At 44.7% G+C, this 16,889-nt stretch overlaps 1 protein-coding gene across 1 annotated transcript; it reads right to left on the bottom strand.

The window, feature by feature from the left end:
- Positions 1 to 50: 50 nt before the first annotated feature.
- LOC148863456 (uncharacterized) lies at positions 51 to 1,433 on the bottom strand. The gene is made up of 2 exons (XM_088980948.1): positions 1,062 to 1,433; positions 51 to 973 (listed from the first exon to the last, which is right to left on the bottom strand). The coding sequence occupies exons 1-2, from the start codon at positions 1,349 to 1,351 to the stop codon at positions 172 to 174; spliced, it is 1,092 nt and encodes a 363-aa protein (XP_088837074.1). The 5' UTR covers positions 1,352 to 1,433; the 3' UTR covers positions 51 to 171.
- Positions 1,434 to 16,889: the final 15,456 nt, after the last annotated feature.

Below are 16,889 nucleotides of genomic sequence, written 5' to 3'. Positions count from 1 at the left end.
CCTTATGGGCTGAAGGAAATCTAACCGTAAAATGCATGGTAAGCTGAAGCCTCACAAAATCAGAACACTAGTCTCATTTTTATTCATTTTATGCACCGATACTACTATTCCAATGGAGTCAAAGCTAGAGCTCGTTCCCATTTGGATTGAATCTGATGGGTATGCCTGAACTCATAAGTGAGCAACAAGCTTCCATCCAATCTTTTCAATACAAATCTCTCGACCAGAATATAACAACCAAACTTGCTCCATCCACCATTCTCCCCTCCAAACTCCTCTCACCTGTCTGTTACTCCCACTAGTCCACCCTACTCTTTCTTGCTCCCATTTCATTCTTTCCATGATTGACAAACTCAACCCAACACTCTCTTCTCCTTCTACAGTTCTAAACCACATTACCCCATCAACAACATCTGTGTCATGCTGCGCAGGTTCCTTGCCCCAGATCAATGCCAATTCACTTTCAACAAACACGTTCACAACCACACTATTGCTCTGGCCAAGATTATTCTCGCATGTGTAGATCTGTTCCCACTGCTGCTCGAGTGTCATCTCGTAAAATATTGATCGCTTCATCTGGTCTTTTAGTCTTCCTTCTTCCTTTACAAACATGAAAGGGCAATACCACTTCCCTATGACCACCGTCCCAGGGCTCTTCTCAGATAGTGGAAAGTCGAATTCTGGTAGGCGTTGCTGAAGAGAGAAATCAAGTCCCTGGGCCTCTCCTAGTCTGTAGTGCCTTGGGGTTGAGGCAGTAACCTGCCACCCTTCTGTTCTTAAGAACTTTGGAGGAGATGCTTCAGGCATAACAGACTTGGCAACAAAGCCGCTACTTCCCCTGCAGCATGAAGTGTCCAAACGAATGATTTCAACCTGTTGATACATCATATCTTGGTGATCAAAAGCTCTTGGTTTAATGAAGCTGCAAAAACAACTACCCATGTCCTCCTTCCTTGAACTGGTGCGTGATTCCCTACATATTCAATCGAAACACAGTCAAAATTAAAACAACTCATGCAGCAATGTTGAAATAGTTGCTGTTTTAATGGAATAACGCGTACCCTTTTCGTTTTCCATGAGCTTTTATGACATAGTAACGATGGGAAGACAGCGGCTGATTCGGAACTGGAATGAAGTAGGCCTCCTCTTCAGTGGTCGAGACGCTAAGGATTTTGTCTTGGGGGAATGGTAGATCTCTAATGACAGGGTCTCTGTACAGCCCAAAGCAGTAGGTATCAACTGAGTCTTCATCTTGAATTACGAGATAACCTGAATTCGGACCTTCAGGTGGAGGTAATGAGAGGATGTTGGGGAACTGCCTGTACAGTGAGAGAGGCCTTGTCACATACATTTTGTATCTCAAACACCTCTCCTCTCTCTCTCTCTCTCTCCCCCCACCTCGCCCTTCTTATTATTTGTTGTCTCAACACTGTAAGATCAATCCTTGACACCATTCTGTCTTTATACATGAAGAAAGAGGTAATTAGTTTGACAAGAATCAAGAAGAAAGCATTACCGTGCACATTTGGAGGTTGCAATTCTTGCGTGTTGCATATTCAAATTCTAATTCTGAACTGCTTTTGGATAGGTTGATAAGAAAATCTCATTTCAAAACATATCCTTACAATCTTTCAGATACAAATTTCAGGAGTTAGGTGGGAAATGAAAGGGTGTTCTAGAACTTGCTCCCTCAGACAAGAATAAGAAGCTGGGAAATTGACTGCTTGCTTGGCCACTCTCGGAAGTGTCTCAACGTCGGTCAGTCACATGTTACCTGACGTATCCTCGTAGATATCTGCGTCTGATGGCCACAATGCTGGTTGAATGATTTCACCCTTTGAATAGTTGAATACGATCAATGCTATGAAACCCATGAACAAGGCCAACCAGCTCAATATAAAAAATGGTGTCTTTTGCGCATGTATCTTCAAATATGGATGCGGAATAGGACGGACACAGCTGTTTCCGCTTCTAGTACACTAATTAATCTCTTGGAAGATTTTATCTCTTAATTCTCTAATCTATAAGAAATCGAGTGAAGCCATGAAATGAACACTGCATCTCTGACAAGTAATTAGCTAGGCTCTTATAGACTTGATTTCAACATATTAGATGTGGAAACAAGGGATGATTGATGTTTTCCTTTGGAACTTGATTTGGTGGTATATTTCTAGTTCTTACTTCCCCATAGAGAATTAATAAGGGACTCTACACGATACTCAATCACAAAGAAAACAAATTTGATATTTTGAAAAGTTTCAAGAAGGTTTCCTTGAAAGAATAGAATAAAGGGTTCTGTCAAGTATCAAGTCCCAACTGTCAACACAAAAAGGTGCTATAATTTAGCTTGATGATAGTCTCTGCCTGGTTGTTGTAGCTGAGAGATGGGAGCCTAGGATTGAATCCAGCCTTCACCAGAGGGAGGACTACCACACTGTGTAGCCCATTTGCCTAAACGATTTTCACATTTCAAGATGGAAATGGTTGTGAAATGGTGAAAATCATTTTTTTAGGGCCTGTTTGCTTTTCTACAAGTTATTTATCTGGGTAAATGTACTTACCCAGGTATGTGTTTCCTGGGAAATATTTATCTGAGTAAGTGCATTTTTCCATGTTCTTTTATTTCCCAAGTAAATAAGATAATGACCATTTTAGCCATAAAAATGTCATTATCAAAGGGGGCATTTTTGTCCCATCCAAATGTTGATAACTTTCCCCAAATGGGAAAATTAATTTACCCACCTAGGAGATGGGTATCCCTTACCTGAGTAAGTAATGCCCAAGAAAATAAACTTTCCCTGGTCTCCACATAAATCTAAAAAAAGAACATAGGTTTCTTGGTGAATCCCATTGACCAACTTTCCCCCTCTCAAAATCCCAAAAACAAACACCCCCTTAGGGGCTGTTTGGCATCGTTGTTGTTTCCTAGAGCAACAACACCACATCGAAAAAATGGTGCTCCAGGAAATGAGCATTTGTTTGGAACCATTTTTCCATAGAAAATGGTGCTCCAAGCCACGCCTCGGAAATTGGGAAGCCATGGCTTGGAGCAATGCCAAATTTGGTGTTTCTTGGAGCTGCAGCTCGTTGTTGCCAACAGGGTAGTGATGTGGCACTGGATAATGGGTACTAGTGCTGAAAATGTTTCCTGGAGCAATGGTACCAAATAAAAAAGTTACTGTTGCTCCAAGAGATGTCCTACTTGACGGCAATGATTCCAAACAAAAATAAAAGGCACCGTTTTATGAGAAAACGGTGCTCCAAGCCACACATTAGCAGCACCATTTTGTGTTGCAACTACAACATCGATGCCAAATATATATTTAAAGTCTCCATTTGTTTACTGGGACCTGGGTAACGTGCTTACAGAGTGCATGTGTTTGATCATGTTTCAACCTATTTGGGTAAAGACGGAGGCAGGGGGTTTTAACATTTTCAACGGATGGGTAAGCAACTTACCCACCCTAGAAGAGCATTGGTTACCAGAAATTTTATTTCACTTTGAGGGTTCCATCTGTTTTTTGGATTTTAATAAGGGAAAAAGTTGGTTAACGGGATTTTGGTTCACATTGACCAAAATATCCATATTCCTTTTTCAAATTTATGTGGTTCATGGAAAATTTATTTTCCCTATGCATCACTTAATACCCATCTCCCATGTGGGCAAAATTGCCCTTGAAAAGAAAATTATCAACACTTGGATGGGACAAAATTATCCCTTTTAATAACAGATTTTTATGATTAAAATGGTCATTGTCTTATTTACATAATAAATAAAAGAACATTAATAAATACATTTATCCCAGATAAATATTTTCCAAAAAACACTTATTTGAATAAGTGCATTTACCCCAAAAAATAACTTCCCGTTCCCAATAAGCGAACGGCGCTAAGAGAATTTTACTTCACTTTGGAATCGGTCTTTGTTAATTCGCTTATTGCAAGTCACTGGGATTTTTGTTTCTGAGATCTATAAACTAGTCTGGGGTGATCGAGAAATCAATTGAACAACAATGAATTCTCTAGAAAAAACAAATTGAACAACAATGGCGGTAAAGACTTTACTTTGGTAAAAGCAATGGGGACCCACCACCATGGAAGTTAACTGGTCAAAACAAAACGCAGTTTGAAATTAAAACCACAGTTTGCTCTCTAAAGAAAAGTCTCTTGTGGAAACTTGTTGCCCAGAGCAAGACTTAACTATGGGTTGAAGGATGAAGCCCAAGCCCAACTTACCGTTAATTGGGAATGAGTGTTCATTGGTCTAGTCCTTATATAGAGATGTAAAATGGGCTGTGCTGCCCAAGGCTATGTCTGTATATAATAATATTCTAATTTTATTTTATTATATCATATATAAACAATTGTATATATCAAAATTTATACAAAATAAAATTTTAAGATTTTTATTTCAATTATTTATTTATTTTGTTAATTTATTTTGAAATTTCACTATTTTTCTTTCAAATTTTATTAAAAGAATTGTGCCAACCCATGGCCAATGGGGCTTGGGCCTCAGGCAGTGCTAGGCTCAGCTCTTAAGGGATTTGTGCTTAGTAGGCACGGTCTGTCAAAGCTAAGTGCTGGCATGACACGGCACACTACAGTGTGAGCGGCCCGAAAAAATGGGAATGACCCATTACACTTCTAATCCTGCATATGTAACTTGCATCAAATTTCCAATGCACTTAAGCCGAGTCTGGTATCTCCCCGACACAAAAAAATACATTCGATGATTCGAACATCCAGTGTTAGAAGTGTTTTATTGGTTGGAGATCCCAATTCTCAACTGACTTAAGTTATCCATGACTCCAATTCCAATTTCCTAATATAAAAGAATGCTCAGGGTCATGGTTTTGAAAATTGGACTGGATCAGATAGTTGGAGAGGTTGACCCGGGAATCGGCCAAGTAACTAGTTCTGTTTCACCTTAAAACTGCTCTTGGGTAAAACATCGTTGATTAGATCAACGATTCATTGACTCAGGCACTCGAACCATTGACATGTTGACATGGACAATGTTACTTTACCGTTTTTTATTTTAATTATTTTAAAATCAGAATGGGTCATTTGTTCGAACTAGACAATCGAATTGTAGAATGGTTCGGTATCTAGCACAATCTGATCTAATGGGTCTGCATTTAAGCCAGCCCCAATTTGTTGCTTCATCTACTGCACCATGGTATTGAGTCCAAATCTTCTCCTCACATTAGCTTCACAACTGAAGGGATGGGAGATCCCTCATATGGATGGCTGAACCATGTAGGGTGGCTGGGCGAAACTTCAAAATTTTTTTTCTCCCATCCGGGAATCCTATTCCCTAATTTAGAAAACCGCATTTTCAATGTTTGTTCTTAAAACAAGTTGGACCAAGTCTGAAACCAAAAGGAAGCAAGGAGGGATGTACCTGATACAGAATAATAGTAACTCCCAACGTAGGTGTTTACGCCCAAAGAGGTGACCAAAACCCGCCTTCACTGAAGACATAGCGTATGATGAGGCAGGATCAACAAAGTGGTTCTTCAGCAAGAACCCTAATTCTTCAGCAAGAATCATGCAAGTGGCTAGAGAGCATGACTTTAGATTGTTTTCTTCTAGCAAGAAACAATATCAAGAACTATTATTGATCAGATCCAAGAGTGGAGATCGAATTGGGTAGGGGCGACAAGAATTGGGGAAGAATTTTACAGATTGCTGAGTGTGTAAAACTGGTGAATTCGCCCCCTATTTATAGCATTCTTTGGATCAGCTTCTTAATCCAATTAGGAAGAGTTTCTTTATTTAAATTTGATATTTGGATCTAGACTCTTAAATGGATAAGACTTATCTTATCCTTTAGCTAATCCTGATCAGATTATAAATCAGAAATTGTCCCCTTTTAATTAACTCACTTAAGCCCAGTTCGAAATGGGCTTTAGGCCCATTTAGTCACATAGCTCACTTTCCCTTTAAATGCTGGCTAGCTTGGTTCTTTTTGTATGGTGTGGGACCGTAGCATTGATTTACACATTAGCCACATGGGTTCAATCCAACTTTTGTTACAAGGCCTGGCCGAATTCATTGCAGAACATAATGAACCCCTGAGCCCATTAGTTTGGGCTCTTAATGGGCCCAACATTTACATTAAACGGTCATTGGGTCCAGCCACCTTATGAAGGCCCAAGGGCTATGGGCAGATATAAGATTAACCCATCAGGTATTATCCTCAATGGTCTTACACTTAACCTCTCAGCCCATAATTATCAAACACTGCCCAACAAGAGAGGACTTCTCCCTCGGTTGCAAGATACAGTGTTGCACTCTCTACTCACATGGACCCGGGGAATTAAAACCTTTTGAAAAAAATTTGTGAAACCGTAATATATATGTATATCTCTATATAAATATATTTTGCGAAACAAATCTTAACAACTTGAAATCAACGACCACCAGTTTAGGTTTCCATTAGAGAGAGTGCATTCCCCGATCATTCACATTGTTTGACAAAGGGGCTGATTCTGTCACTATGATCACCCACTCAAGTGAATTCTCAAACTGTCCCAACATACCCAGGTTTTGACCCCTTCTAAGGATTTCACTGATTGGCATATCAAAGACAGTCCAATCTGACACCTAGTGCAGTACCATAGTTGAGTCTAGGGGTCAGGTGTAACATTCCAGTTTTGCCCATTTGTCTCCAAGGTCCAAGACAATACTGGAATTTGGTCCAGTTCAGGGTTTCAAGAAAATCCACACTGCATGTACCTTAGGTCTCACCCTGGTAGCTGAGACAAGCCACTCCAATCCACTTGGCGATACATCAGTGTCAGCTTTGGCAGGATAAATCTTCGCACATCTATTCAATGGCTGTGAAGATTCTAAACTAACACAAGTATTATAAGTGTCCAGTTTAAGGGTATTATACAGAAACACACCAAAATAACATGAATCAATTATGCACTTTATTTATTTACAATAAATGTCAACAAGTATATCAATCTCATTGGAGCTAAGGGCATAATAATCTAACAACAACATGTTCTAGTCATGCATTAGAAACATCTCTGATACTTGTATATTATTATTCATGGGAGATGTTTTGTATATAGTAGGATATGGCTGTGAGTAACATATCCTAGTTCTATGGTACTCTAGTGCTCCGTGCCCATGATCTTGTTTAGTGAAAATGGCAAACCTTCAATCTCCGAGCCGTTAGACAATCCAAGAAAAACAAGTCTCTACAATGGATCCTAGATTAATTATCATGAATTGGGTCCATTGGTTTTGGGGAGGTAAGGTCCATAAGGAAAGAGAGCTCGAATCCCCTTTTTTAAGTCAAGAGAGAGTAACAATATACATTTTATCTATCACACCTCTAACCTCCTATGACCTATCTTAATTCCTACAATATCTATTTAGAAAAAAATCCTTACTTCTAGAGGGCATGATGATGTATCATTTAGTTAGAAAATATTTTGAAATAATATAGATTAGTCAAAGTATACAATTGCCAAGTTATGATGATTAGACATAAAAGAACAATCAATCAACACTCATGATTATTTGTTTCCTGTTTCGGAGAAGTATACTGCAGCGCACCTCTATAAATCGCATTTTGCCCATGAATTTAGTGTCAATTTACTGTCAGGATTCATTCCATTCGTACAGTGGGATTAAGAATTTTAAGGTTGGCTGCACTGTCAGTATCCCTATCTGTTTTTTCTGCTCTTGCCGCAGGTGATAGGGCCGCAAATAAGATTTGATCCTTGCCTACTTACTTAAAAAGTTAGAGATTCAAATCTTGTAAAGTTTAAGCATCAAAGAAAAGTCTCATAAAGTTATTTTCAATTCAATTTGTCCATGAATGTATAATATTAAAATGATTCTTAATTCATTTCATTAATAATATATAATGTTTTCATCCTCTTTAATCTAGGCTGCGTTTGGCAAGTCTTTTAATGGTGTCTTCTAAGCTTCTCAATGCCCAAAATTGAGAAGCTCCAACCTGAGCTTATACAAATTCCGGGCCTTCTAAGCTTTATCATGCGTGTGCCAAGAAGCGCACGATTGAGAAAATAGTTGGGGTTCTTCGAACAAAACCACCCATTCTTCAATGTGCATGTAAAACCCTCCATTGTAGAAGGTATTTTCCTGCTCTAACGTGAACCATCAATGGGGACAGAGGGAGAGAGGAATTATTAATTACCATTACTGTAAATGAGGGACGATGGTTTTTCTTTTTAGAAACTCAATGCAGTGTAGATTCTTTCACTGATTTGCTAGTTCTAGCTAGTCTAGAGCTAAGCAAAAACCTCCTTGCTGGTATATCACAAAATTGCCTCAAATCCTATATTACTGTTTATTGAAGAGTTATTTCTGCTACAATTGATTATTAAAAATTCTGGGTCTCCCCAAACCGCGTCTAAAGATTTCGAAGGGACATAAATAGTAATTAATGAATCAACGTAGGTGATGGTGATAAATCAATGTGGACAAAAACTACAACACCTCTCCCGGTGAAGGCATTTTATTTTTCAAATCTGCAAATATTTTTCATTTTTCACCTCAACATGGATTACCTTGTACGCCTTCTTTTTCTTTACTTGCTTTTCCACTTGGGTCTGCTTTATTTATTTGTTTAATTTTTTTTTTGGGGGGGATCCTTTTCTTTATTCATCTGCCATCTGGCTTTCACCTTTTGATTCTTTCGCTATTTATATGATCTGGGTTTTAATTTTTTTTCCTAATTTCATTGGTTTTAAATTCTTCTTTTTCTATCTTGGTTTCCTTCTAGGTATCTCTTCGCCTCTTTATGTCATATCCAATTTGCTTACATTCGCTTCTACTTCCTGTTCCCTTCATGCTAGGTTCTTTGGCCTTCCAATCTAGGCTATTTCTTGTGGTTTGCCTTCTAGGTTTTCTTGTCTTTGGATGATCTGCTGATACCAATAGGAATTCAACTGCGGGGAGGCTTGTTTGATCAAAATTGCAGTGTGTTTTTCGAGGATGAGTTGAGAGATCAGAGACGACCAGCCCGAGTGCTTAGAATTAGAGCGCTTAAATTTGAAGAATTTCCATTTAATTTATTAAAACCCATATGCTTTCTTTGTTTTAATTGAAGTTTCTATTGTTTACTTTCCCATGTTCATTAAATTGCTGCAATGTCTTGGAATTGAATTTTCCCTTTTATGGTCAAACTCCCTCCCAAGATCAATTTAAAGGGTTGTTTGCTAACGTGAACCAACAATGGGGATAGAGGGAGAGGGAAATTATTAAAAATACTTATAATATCATATTAATTACTATTACTGTGAAGGTGGGACGATGGTTTTTTTTCAGAAACTCAATGCAGTGTAGATTTTTTCACTGATTTACTAGTTCTAGCTGTTCTAGAGCTAAGCAAGAACCTCCTTGGGGGCATATCACAAAATTGCCTCAAATCCTATATTACTATTTATTGAAGAGTTATTTCTGCTACAATGGATTATTAATTCATTTATGACTTTTCCCAATTGCCAAATTATAATGCTTAGTTCTCTTTCTTGTTGATGAAGATTAGCTATTTATTGGAAAATTATTTCTGTTACACACAACTATTAATTCTCTAATTTTCTTCTTATCTGCTAGAATTGCTATAACAAATTATCTTGGAACATCTGATGGTTCTTCTTTGAATTATTTCATACTAAAGAGGATATTGAACACTGTAACAGCCATGGTTGAAAGAAATCCATTAACAATTTTATACTAAACAGGATTGATGGAGCGCGATCCAGCTGGTCTTAGTTGTCAACGATCTTGCTTCTGAACGGGGTAGCAGGGAACCTGAAACGGAGGAGATGAGGAAGCTCCGGGGGGAACCCGGTGTAGCGGCTTCGAAGCTCAAGTTAGAATCCTTCAAAAGCAAGATAATACCAGATAGCGCAAAGTTTGCATACCTTCTTTGTTGGGGGGCAGGGGGCTCTTATAATCACTTCGCGCACTCGCTCCGAGGCCCTTGTCAGGTCGGGTATGATTACCCTTGCGTTTGTCAATTCGGCCGTTGTCCTTTCTGCTGGGAAAGAACCGTCATTGCCTAACTGTCTCTCTAACTGGAGATGGCAGTGTCAGTGGCGGTGGCAAGTGGCCGTTTAGAGTGCGGCCGCCAAGCGTCAGATCCCAAGTCAGTCAGGTGCGGCGCCCTCGGGCATGAACTTCCTCAGTGTCAGGCATGGTACGACTTGTTTGGTTTTTTGGTGCCCAGAAGGTGATGTAGAGTGGTGAGCGAGGTGAAGTCTTAAGTTCGGAGGTATCTATAGGGTTGGTCAGTTCGGCGAGGTGTATCCCGAACTGTTACAAGGTTGGCCAGTTCGGCGACGTATATCCCGAGCTGTTACAAGGTTGGCCAGTTCGACGAGGTATATCCCGAGCTGTTACAAGGTTGGCCAGTTCGGTGAGGTATATCCCGAGCTGTTAGAAGGTTGGCTAGTTCGATGAGGTATATCCTGAGCTGTTACAAGGTCAGCCAGTTCAGCGAGGTATATCCCGAGCTGTTACAAGGTTGGCCAGTTCGGCGAGGTATATCCCGAGCTGTTACAAGGTTAGCCAGTTCGGCAAGGTATATCCCAAGCTGTTACATGGTTGGCCAGTTCGGATTACTCTAGTTTTGGGATCAAGGGTGAGTTCGGGCCCCCCGTAGGGAGTTCGGTCTGCTGGTGTCCCCTTGTTCACGCCTTAGGCTTGGCCCTTTTGCCGAGCTGTTGTTTCTGCCACGTATCGCATAACTGTGAGGTCGGGCCAAATCTTCCTTCATCAATTGCCCCCCACTCCTCGCGCCAAGGGTCTTGCCCTGGTGCGGGGAGTTTCGCAAGGTAGTAGGTGGATTTGCCCCGTCCTTCGGATCTTGACTGCGCGAGTTGCTTTTGCCAGGGTTCTTCGGTTTCCGTGAAGGCTGGAAACGTGCCTACTCATAAATGCTGATGTTTGCAACAGCGCGCGTTTTAAATTTCAAAAATTCACGCTGCTGGGACGTGATAGCGGGTCATTCAAAAAGGCACGCCACTGCTGTACGTGCGCGGGCGGCTGTCAGGGAGACGTGCGGCGCGGTCAGTTTCGGAAAGACGCGTGTCCGCGCGACGTCGGTTTCAAGAAGGCATGCGCTGACGTTTCGCTCTTTTAGGAAAGACGCGCACCAATCACGTCTCGACCTTATGGGATGTGCGGTCAGCAAAAACGTGGGCTGTTGGATCGTCTTTGATCTGCACGGTCGATTCTTGGTTACTGTAGCTATAAATAGTGGGGGACCCTAGTCGATTTGTCACTTCTGCGGTTTGTCTACTGAGCTCGCATCCAACTTTTCAGCTCGCGTCCAAGTTTTTTCCAGCTCACATCAAGGCTGGTTACATAGCCTTCAAGGTTCTTTGGCTTGTTCCCATTTCCAGAGCCTTCAAAACTTTCTTCCGGTGAGTACCTTTCTGAATCCACCTTTTCCTCAATGTCTAGCTTTGATAGATCAAACGACTCTTCAAGTAGGGCCGACGTAGGTGCTACTAACCGAGCCGTGTCCCCCGACTGCCTCAGTGATCCTGAGGTGGAACTCGAGGATTATGAACCAGTAGGCCGAGCCGCCTCGGGCAGTTTGGCGTCTACCTCTCGCCAAGGTCGGGTGCTAGACAGGTTTGGTCCCTCGACCATGATGCCTGAGGGGCTTCAATCCATACTTATGTCTTACAACCTTCCTGGGGGGTATACATATTTTATTCCTTCGGGTAGTTTTCCTTGGGAACACGACCTGTGGGGCTTCGTGGCTGAAAGTGCACTCGGCGATAAAATCTGCCAAAGCTTGGGCCTTAATAGCGGTCTTTGGTTTGTACTGGAGGTCGTACTCGCTGAGTTCGATGGCCCATTTCATCAGTCGACCGGAAACCTCGGGTTTGAGTAAACTTGTCTCAGAGGTTTGTCAGTCAGGACGATGACGGTGTGAGCCTGGAAGTATGGGCGGAGTTTCCGAGCTGCTGTCACTAGGGCGTATGCTAGCTTTTCTATCTGCGGGTACCTTGTCTCTGCTCCCTGCAAAATTTTATTAACATAATAGATGGGTTGCTGGACCTAGTCTGTTTCTTTTATTAGTACCGAATTGACCACCTCGTCGCTTGCCGAGAGGTACAGTTCTAAGACCTCGCCCTCCTCGGGCCAGGCTAAGGTTGGCACACTAGCGAGGTAACCTTTTAGCTCGTCGAACGCGAGCTGGCAATCCTGGATCCACTCGAACCCTTTGCCTTTGATTGCTTTGAAGAAAGGTAGGCAGCGGTCTGCCGATTTGGACATGAAGCGGCTTAGAGCGGCTATGCGGCCGTTTAGCCTTTGAACCTCTTTTACTTTCCGAGGAGGTCTCATATCTAGAATGGATTTTATCTTGTCTGGGTTGGCCTCAATACCGCGCCGATTGACAATGTACCCTAGGAATTTGCCCGAGGTGACGCCGAAGACACATTTGTTGGGGTTCAATTTCATGCTAAATTGATGCAGGATTTGGAAGACAGAATCCAAGTCTTGTATTAATTCCTGTGAAAGCTGAGTCTTGACGACCATGTCGTCTACATAGCACTCTATCTTCGTGCCAATCAGGGGCCGAAACAGCCTATTTACAAGTCTTTGGAAAGTCGCCCCGGCATTTTTTAGTCCAAAGGGCATGACCTTGTAGCAATATAGGCCGAACTCGGTTATGAAGCTGGTTTTTTCCTCATCGGATGGGTCCATCCGGATTCGGTTGTAGCCTGAGTAGGCATCCGGGAAGCTTAGCAACTCATTTCCCGAGGTCGCTTCCACTAGGCAGTCAATTCTGGGGAGGGGGAAGCAATCTTTCGGGCAAGCTCAGTTCAGGTCAGTGTAGTCGATGCACATGCGCCACTTGCCATTTGCCTTTTTTACCAACACCGGGTTCGCCACCCAGCTCGGGTAATGGACTTCCCTTATGAATTTTGCTGCGAGGAGCTTCTCGACCTCCTCGTCGACCGCCCTCCAGCGTTCTGGGGCTAAGTTGCGTTTCTTCTGTCTAACGGGTCTGACTACAAGGTCAATATTAAGTTTGTGAGTTATCAGGCCGGGGCTAATGTCGGGCATGTCAGCCGCGGACCAGGCGAAAATATCTAAATTTTGAAGTAAAAAACTCACCAGTTCGGTTCGTAGGGGTTCCTCGACGGAATCTCCGATCTGAAGTGTGCGAGCTGGGTCCGTAGCCAAAGTCGGGATTGCGACCGTTTCCTCCGTGGGCGAAGCTCGTTCCTCACCTTGCTCCACAGGCCGCTCTTGTTCGAGGTCGTCGGCCGCCTTGGTTTTTACCTTTAGGGCGGCAACATAACACTTGCGGGACTCGAGATGGTCGCCCCGCGCTACCCCCACACCGAAGTCCGTAGGGAACTTCATTGCCAAATAGTAGGTGGAGACCACCGCCCGTAGGATATGCGTGATTGGCCGCCCTATTAGGGCATTGTATGGGGAGGGGGTCGCGACCACCAGGAAATCATGGTTGAGTCTGACCGCACAAGACCATGTGCCGACTTCCACAGGTACTGTTATTTTTCCGAGGGGCCTGACTTCCTCTTCGCTGAAACCCACCAGGGGAGTGTTCGCGGGCTTCAGCTCGCTCCTCTGTAACTGTAGCTGGTCAAATGCTGATTTAAAGAAGATGTTCGCTGAGCTGCCCGAATCTACGAGTACGCGTCTGACCTCGAAGTCGCTGATCCTTAGTTTAATGACAAGCGCGTCATCATGGGGGTAGTAGACCCCTCGCGCGTCGTCCTCCATGAAGAAGATTGGTTCTTCGGTCTTTGGTCTCTTTGGGGGGTTCCGTTCTTCGAGGGCCGCTTCGCGAACAGAAGTTCGGGCCGCTGCCAAGGTACACCCCGCTACCACCGAATCTCCCACAATTACATGGATGGTTCCCCGAACTGGCCTCTCTTCTGGAGGCTGTCGCTGCAACGGTTCGGCAGGTCTGCTGCTAGACTCGGGGGCATCCTTTTTGTGCTCCCCTTGTCGACCTGCCTTATTGTTATTATTGTTGTGCTGTACAAAGTTTCTCAAGTATCCGTGACGGATGAGCCCCTCTATCTCGTCCCGGAGGTTATTACACTGCTCGGTACTATGACCATGGTCTCTATGGAAACTACAATACAAATTCTTATTTCTCTCATTCGGATTTCCCTTTAGGCGAGGTGGCCACTTCACGTACGGGACGTCTTTGATCGTCATTAGGATCTCGGTCCGCCTTGTGTTTAACGGCGTGTAGTCCGTTCGAACTGCTAGGGGAGCTCGGAATGACTGGTTCGACTTCAGCTCTCGGGCCGGGTTTTTTCTGTCGACCGGGTTGGAGAGCTCGCCTTCCCTCTTTCTTTTCTTGTTCCCGCTTTCGGTTCGTTGGTTGATTTCTTCCTTTGTCCTCATGAACTTATCCGCGAGCTTGAGGAATTCGGCCACGGTTGCGGGCTGGTTAGCCACCATGTGCCATTTGAATTTTTTGTGCGTCACCCCTCTTTTGGCCGTCGCGAGCTGCACTACGAGGTCCAACCGCGGTATCTGCAAGCATGCTTCGTTGAATCGCTCGATGTAGCCCCGGATGGATTCTCCTTCTCTCTGGACTACTCCGAAGATGCTTTCCTCTGTTCTGGGGCACCGTTGGATGGTGACAAAGTGTGCAGTGAAGACCTGCACGAACTAGGCCCAACACTTTATCGACCCGGGGGGCAGGTTCCTGTACCAAGTGCGGGCTACCCCCCTGAGAGTGGTGGTAAAGGCCACGCACATGCACGATTCGCTGGCCCTGGCGAGGTGCATTTGGGACTGAAAGGCTTCAACGTGGTCGTTGGGGTCGAAGGACCCGTCGTACTTGTCCAGAGGTGGGAGCTTGAAATTTCTAGGTAAGGGGACCGCCAGGAGTTTTGATGCGAGGGGGGAAGGAACCGAGAGAATCGGAGCAGCTCCTACCTCGTTCGAGCTCGTCTCTTTGCCTCTGAGTTCTGACAAGAGACGGGTGGCGGTTCGGCGACTTCGCTGGCGCCTTCGTTGTTGAGTGGGCCTTGTACTGGCGCTGCTGGCCTCCATGTTACCGAGCTCGATGGGCCCGGAATGCTGGTAGTCTGCCGCCAGGGCACCGAATCGATTTTCCGTGAGCGGGAACTCGGGCTTGGAGTGCCGGGGTGCCGACCTCGCTGGCGAGGTTCCCGACCCGCTTGCGAGTTGCGAGGCGGGGATGGTATTTTTCTCTCTTCGGCCTGGGGACGAGGCCTGGCTGTTAGGGGAGTTCTGGGGCCGGGAGGCCTTCTCCTGGTGGGGGCGTCCATCCTGCGGGGAGGCCTTGACCGGCCTCAGAGCGGGGTGGCGAGGTGGAAGTAGTGGTTGGTTCAGTGGCAGTTGGGGGAACTGCTGTTGATAGTGATACTGGGAGATGTTGTGCAATACTTGGTGCTGATGAAGCTGGTGCTACTGGAACTGTTACTTTTGGGCTTGCATTGCACGCATGCACTGCATCAGGTCGTCCAACCGGTTTTGGCTGGCTGCCAGGGGGGCGGCAGTCGATCCAGTAAAGGTTGTCTCAATGGGGAGAGGAAAGGGGATGCTTGTGGTAGGAAGGTTTACGGGCGCCATTGCTTGTGGTGCGTTCAAGCTGGGGATCCCATCCACCGAAAGAGGGATGGTGAACTGTCCAACGCACACCATGGGGACTTGAAGTTGTTCCCCGGTGGTGTTTGTCTCCATGCCACGTCCGGCGTTACTGGAGGAGGCCATGAGTGTTGGGTTTTCTGAAGAAAAGGGGTTATGGAAGTTTGGAGGGAGGCTTTTTGAAGCGTTGCCACAGACGGCGCCAATTGATGGAGCGCGATCCGGCCGGTCTTAGCTGTCAACGACCTTGCTTCTGAACGGGGTAGCAGGGAACCTGAAACGGAGGAGATGAGGAAGCTCCGGGGGGGAACCCGGTATAGCGGCTCCGAAGCTCAAGTTAGAATCCTTCAAAAACAAGATAATACTAGATAGCGCAAAGTTTGCATACCTTCTTTGTTGGGGGGCAGGGGGCTCTTATAATCACTTCCCGCACTCGCTCAGAGGCCCTTGTCAGGTCGGGTATGATTACCCTTGCGCTTGTCAATTTGGCCATCGTACTTTCTGCAGGGACAGAACCGTCACTGCCTAACTATCTCTCTAACTGGAGATGGCGGTGTCAGTGGCGGTGGCAGGTGGCCGTTTAGAGTGTGGCCGCCAAGCGTCAGATCCCAAGTCAGTCAGGTGCGTCGCCCTCGGGCACGGACTTCCTCAGTGTCAGGCATTGTACGACTTGTTTGGTTTTTTGGTGCCCAGAAGATGATGCAGAGTGGTGAGCGAGGCGAAGTCTTGAGTTCGGAGGTATCTATAGGGTTGGTCAGTTTGGCGATGTGTATCCCGAACTGTTACAAGGTTGGCCAGTTCGGCGACGTATATCCCGAGCTGTTACAAGGTTGGCCAGTTCGACGAGGTATATCCCGAGCTGTTACAAGGTTGGCTAGTTCGGTGAGGTATATCCCGATCTGTTACAAGGTCGGCCAGTTCGGCGAGGTTTATCCCGAGCTGTTACAAGGTTGGCCAGTTCGACGAGGTTTATCCCGAGCTGTTACAAGGTCGGCCAGTTCGGCGAGGTATATCCCGAGCTGTTACAAGGTTGGCCAGTTCGGATTACTCTGGTTTTGGGCCAAGGGTGAGTTTGGGCCCCCCGTAGGGAGTTCAGTCCGCTGGTGTCCCCTTGTTCACGCCTTAGGCTCGGCCCTTTTGCCGAGCTGTTGTTTCTGCCACGTGTCGTATAACTGTGAGGTCGGGCCAAATCTTCATTCATCAAGGATATTGAACACTATAACAGCCACGAGGCCAATAGATAATATATGTGATAGCTCAAAATGAGAGTTGGG

The sequence above is a fragment of the Nelumbo lutea genome, chromosome 3, assembly GCF_056320005.1.
Source record: "Nelumbo lutea isolate HS-2025 chromosome 3, American lotus-T2T, whole genome shotgun sequence".
NCBI lineage: Eukaryota > Viridiplantae > Streptophyta > Magnoliopsida > Proteales > Nelumbonaceae > Nelumbo > Nelumbo lutea.
This window is presented reverse-complemented; position numbering and strand designations above follow the sequence as displayed.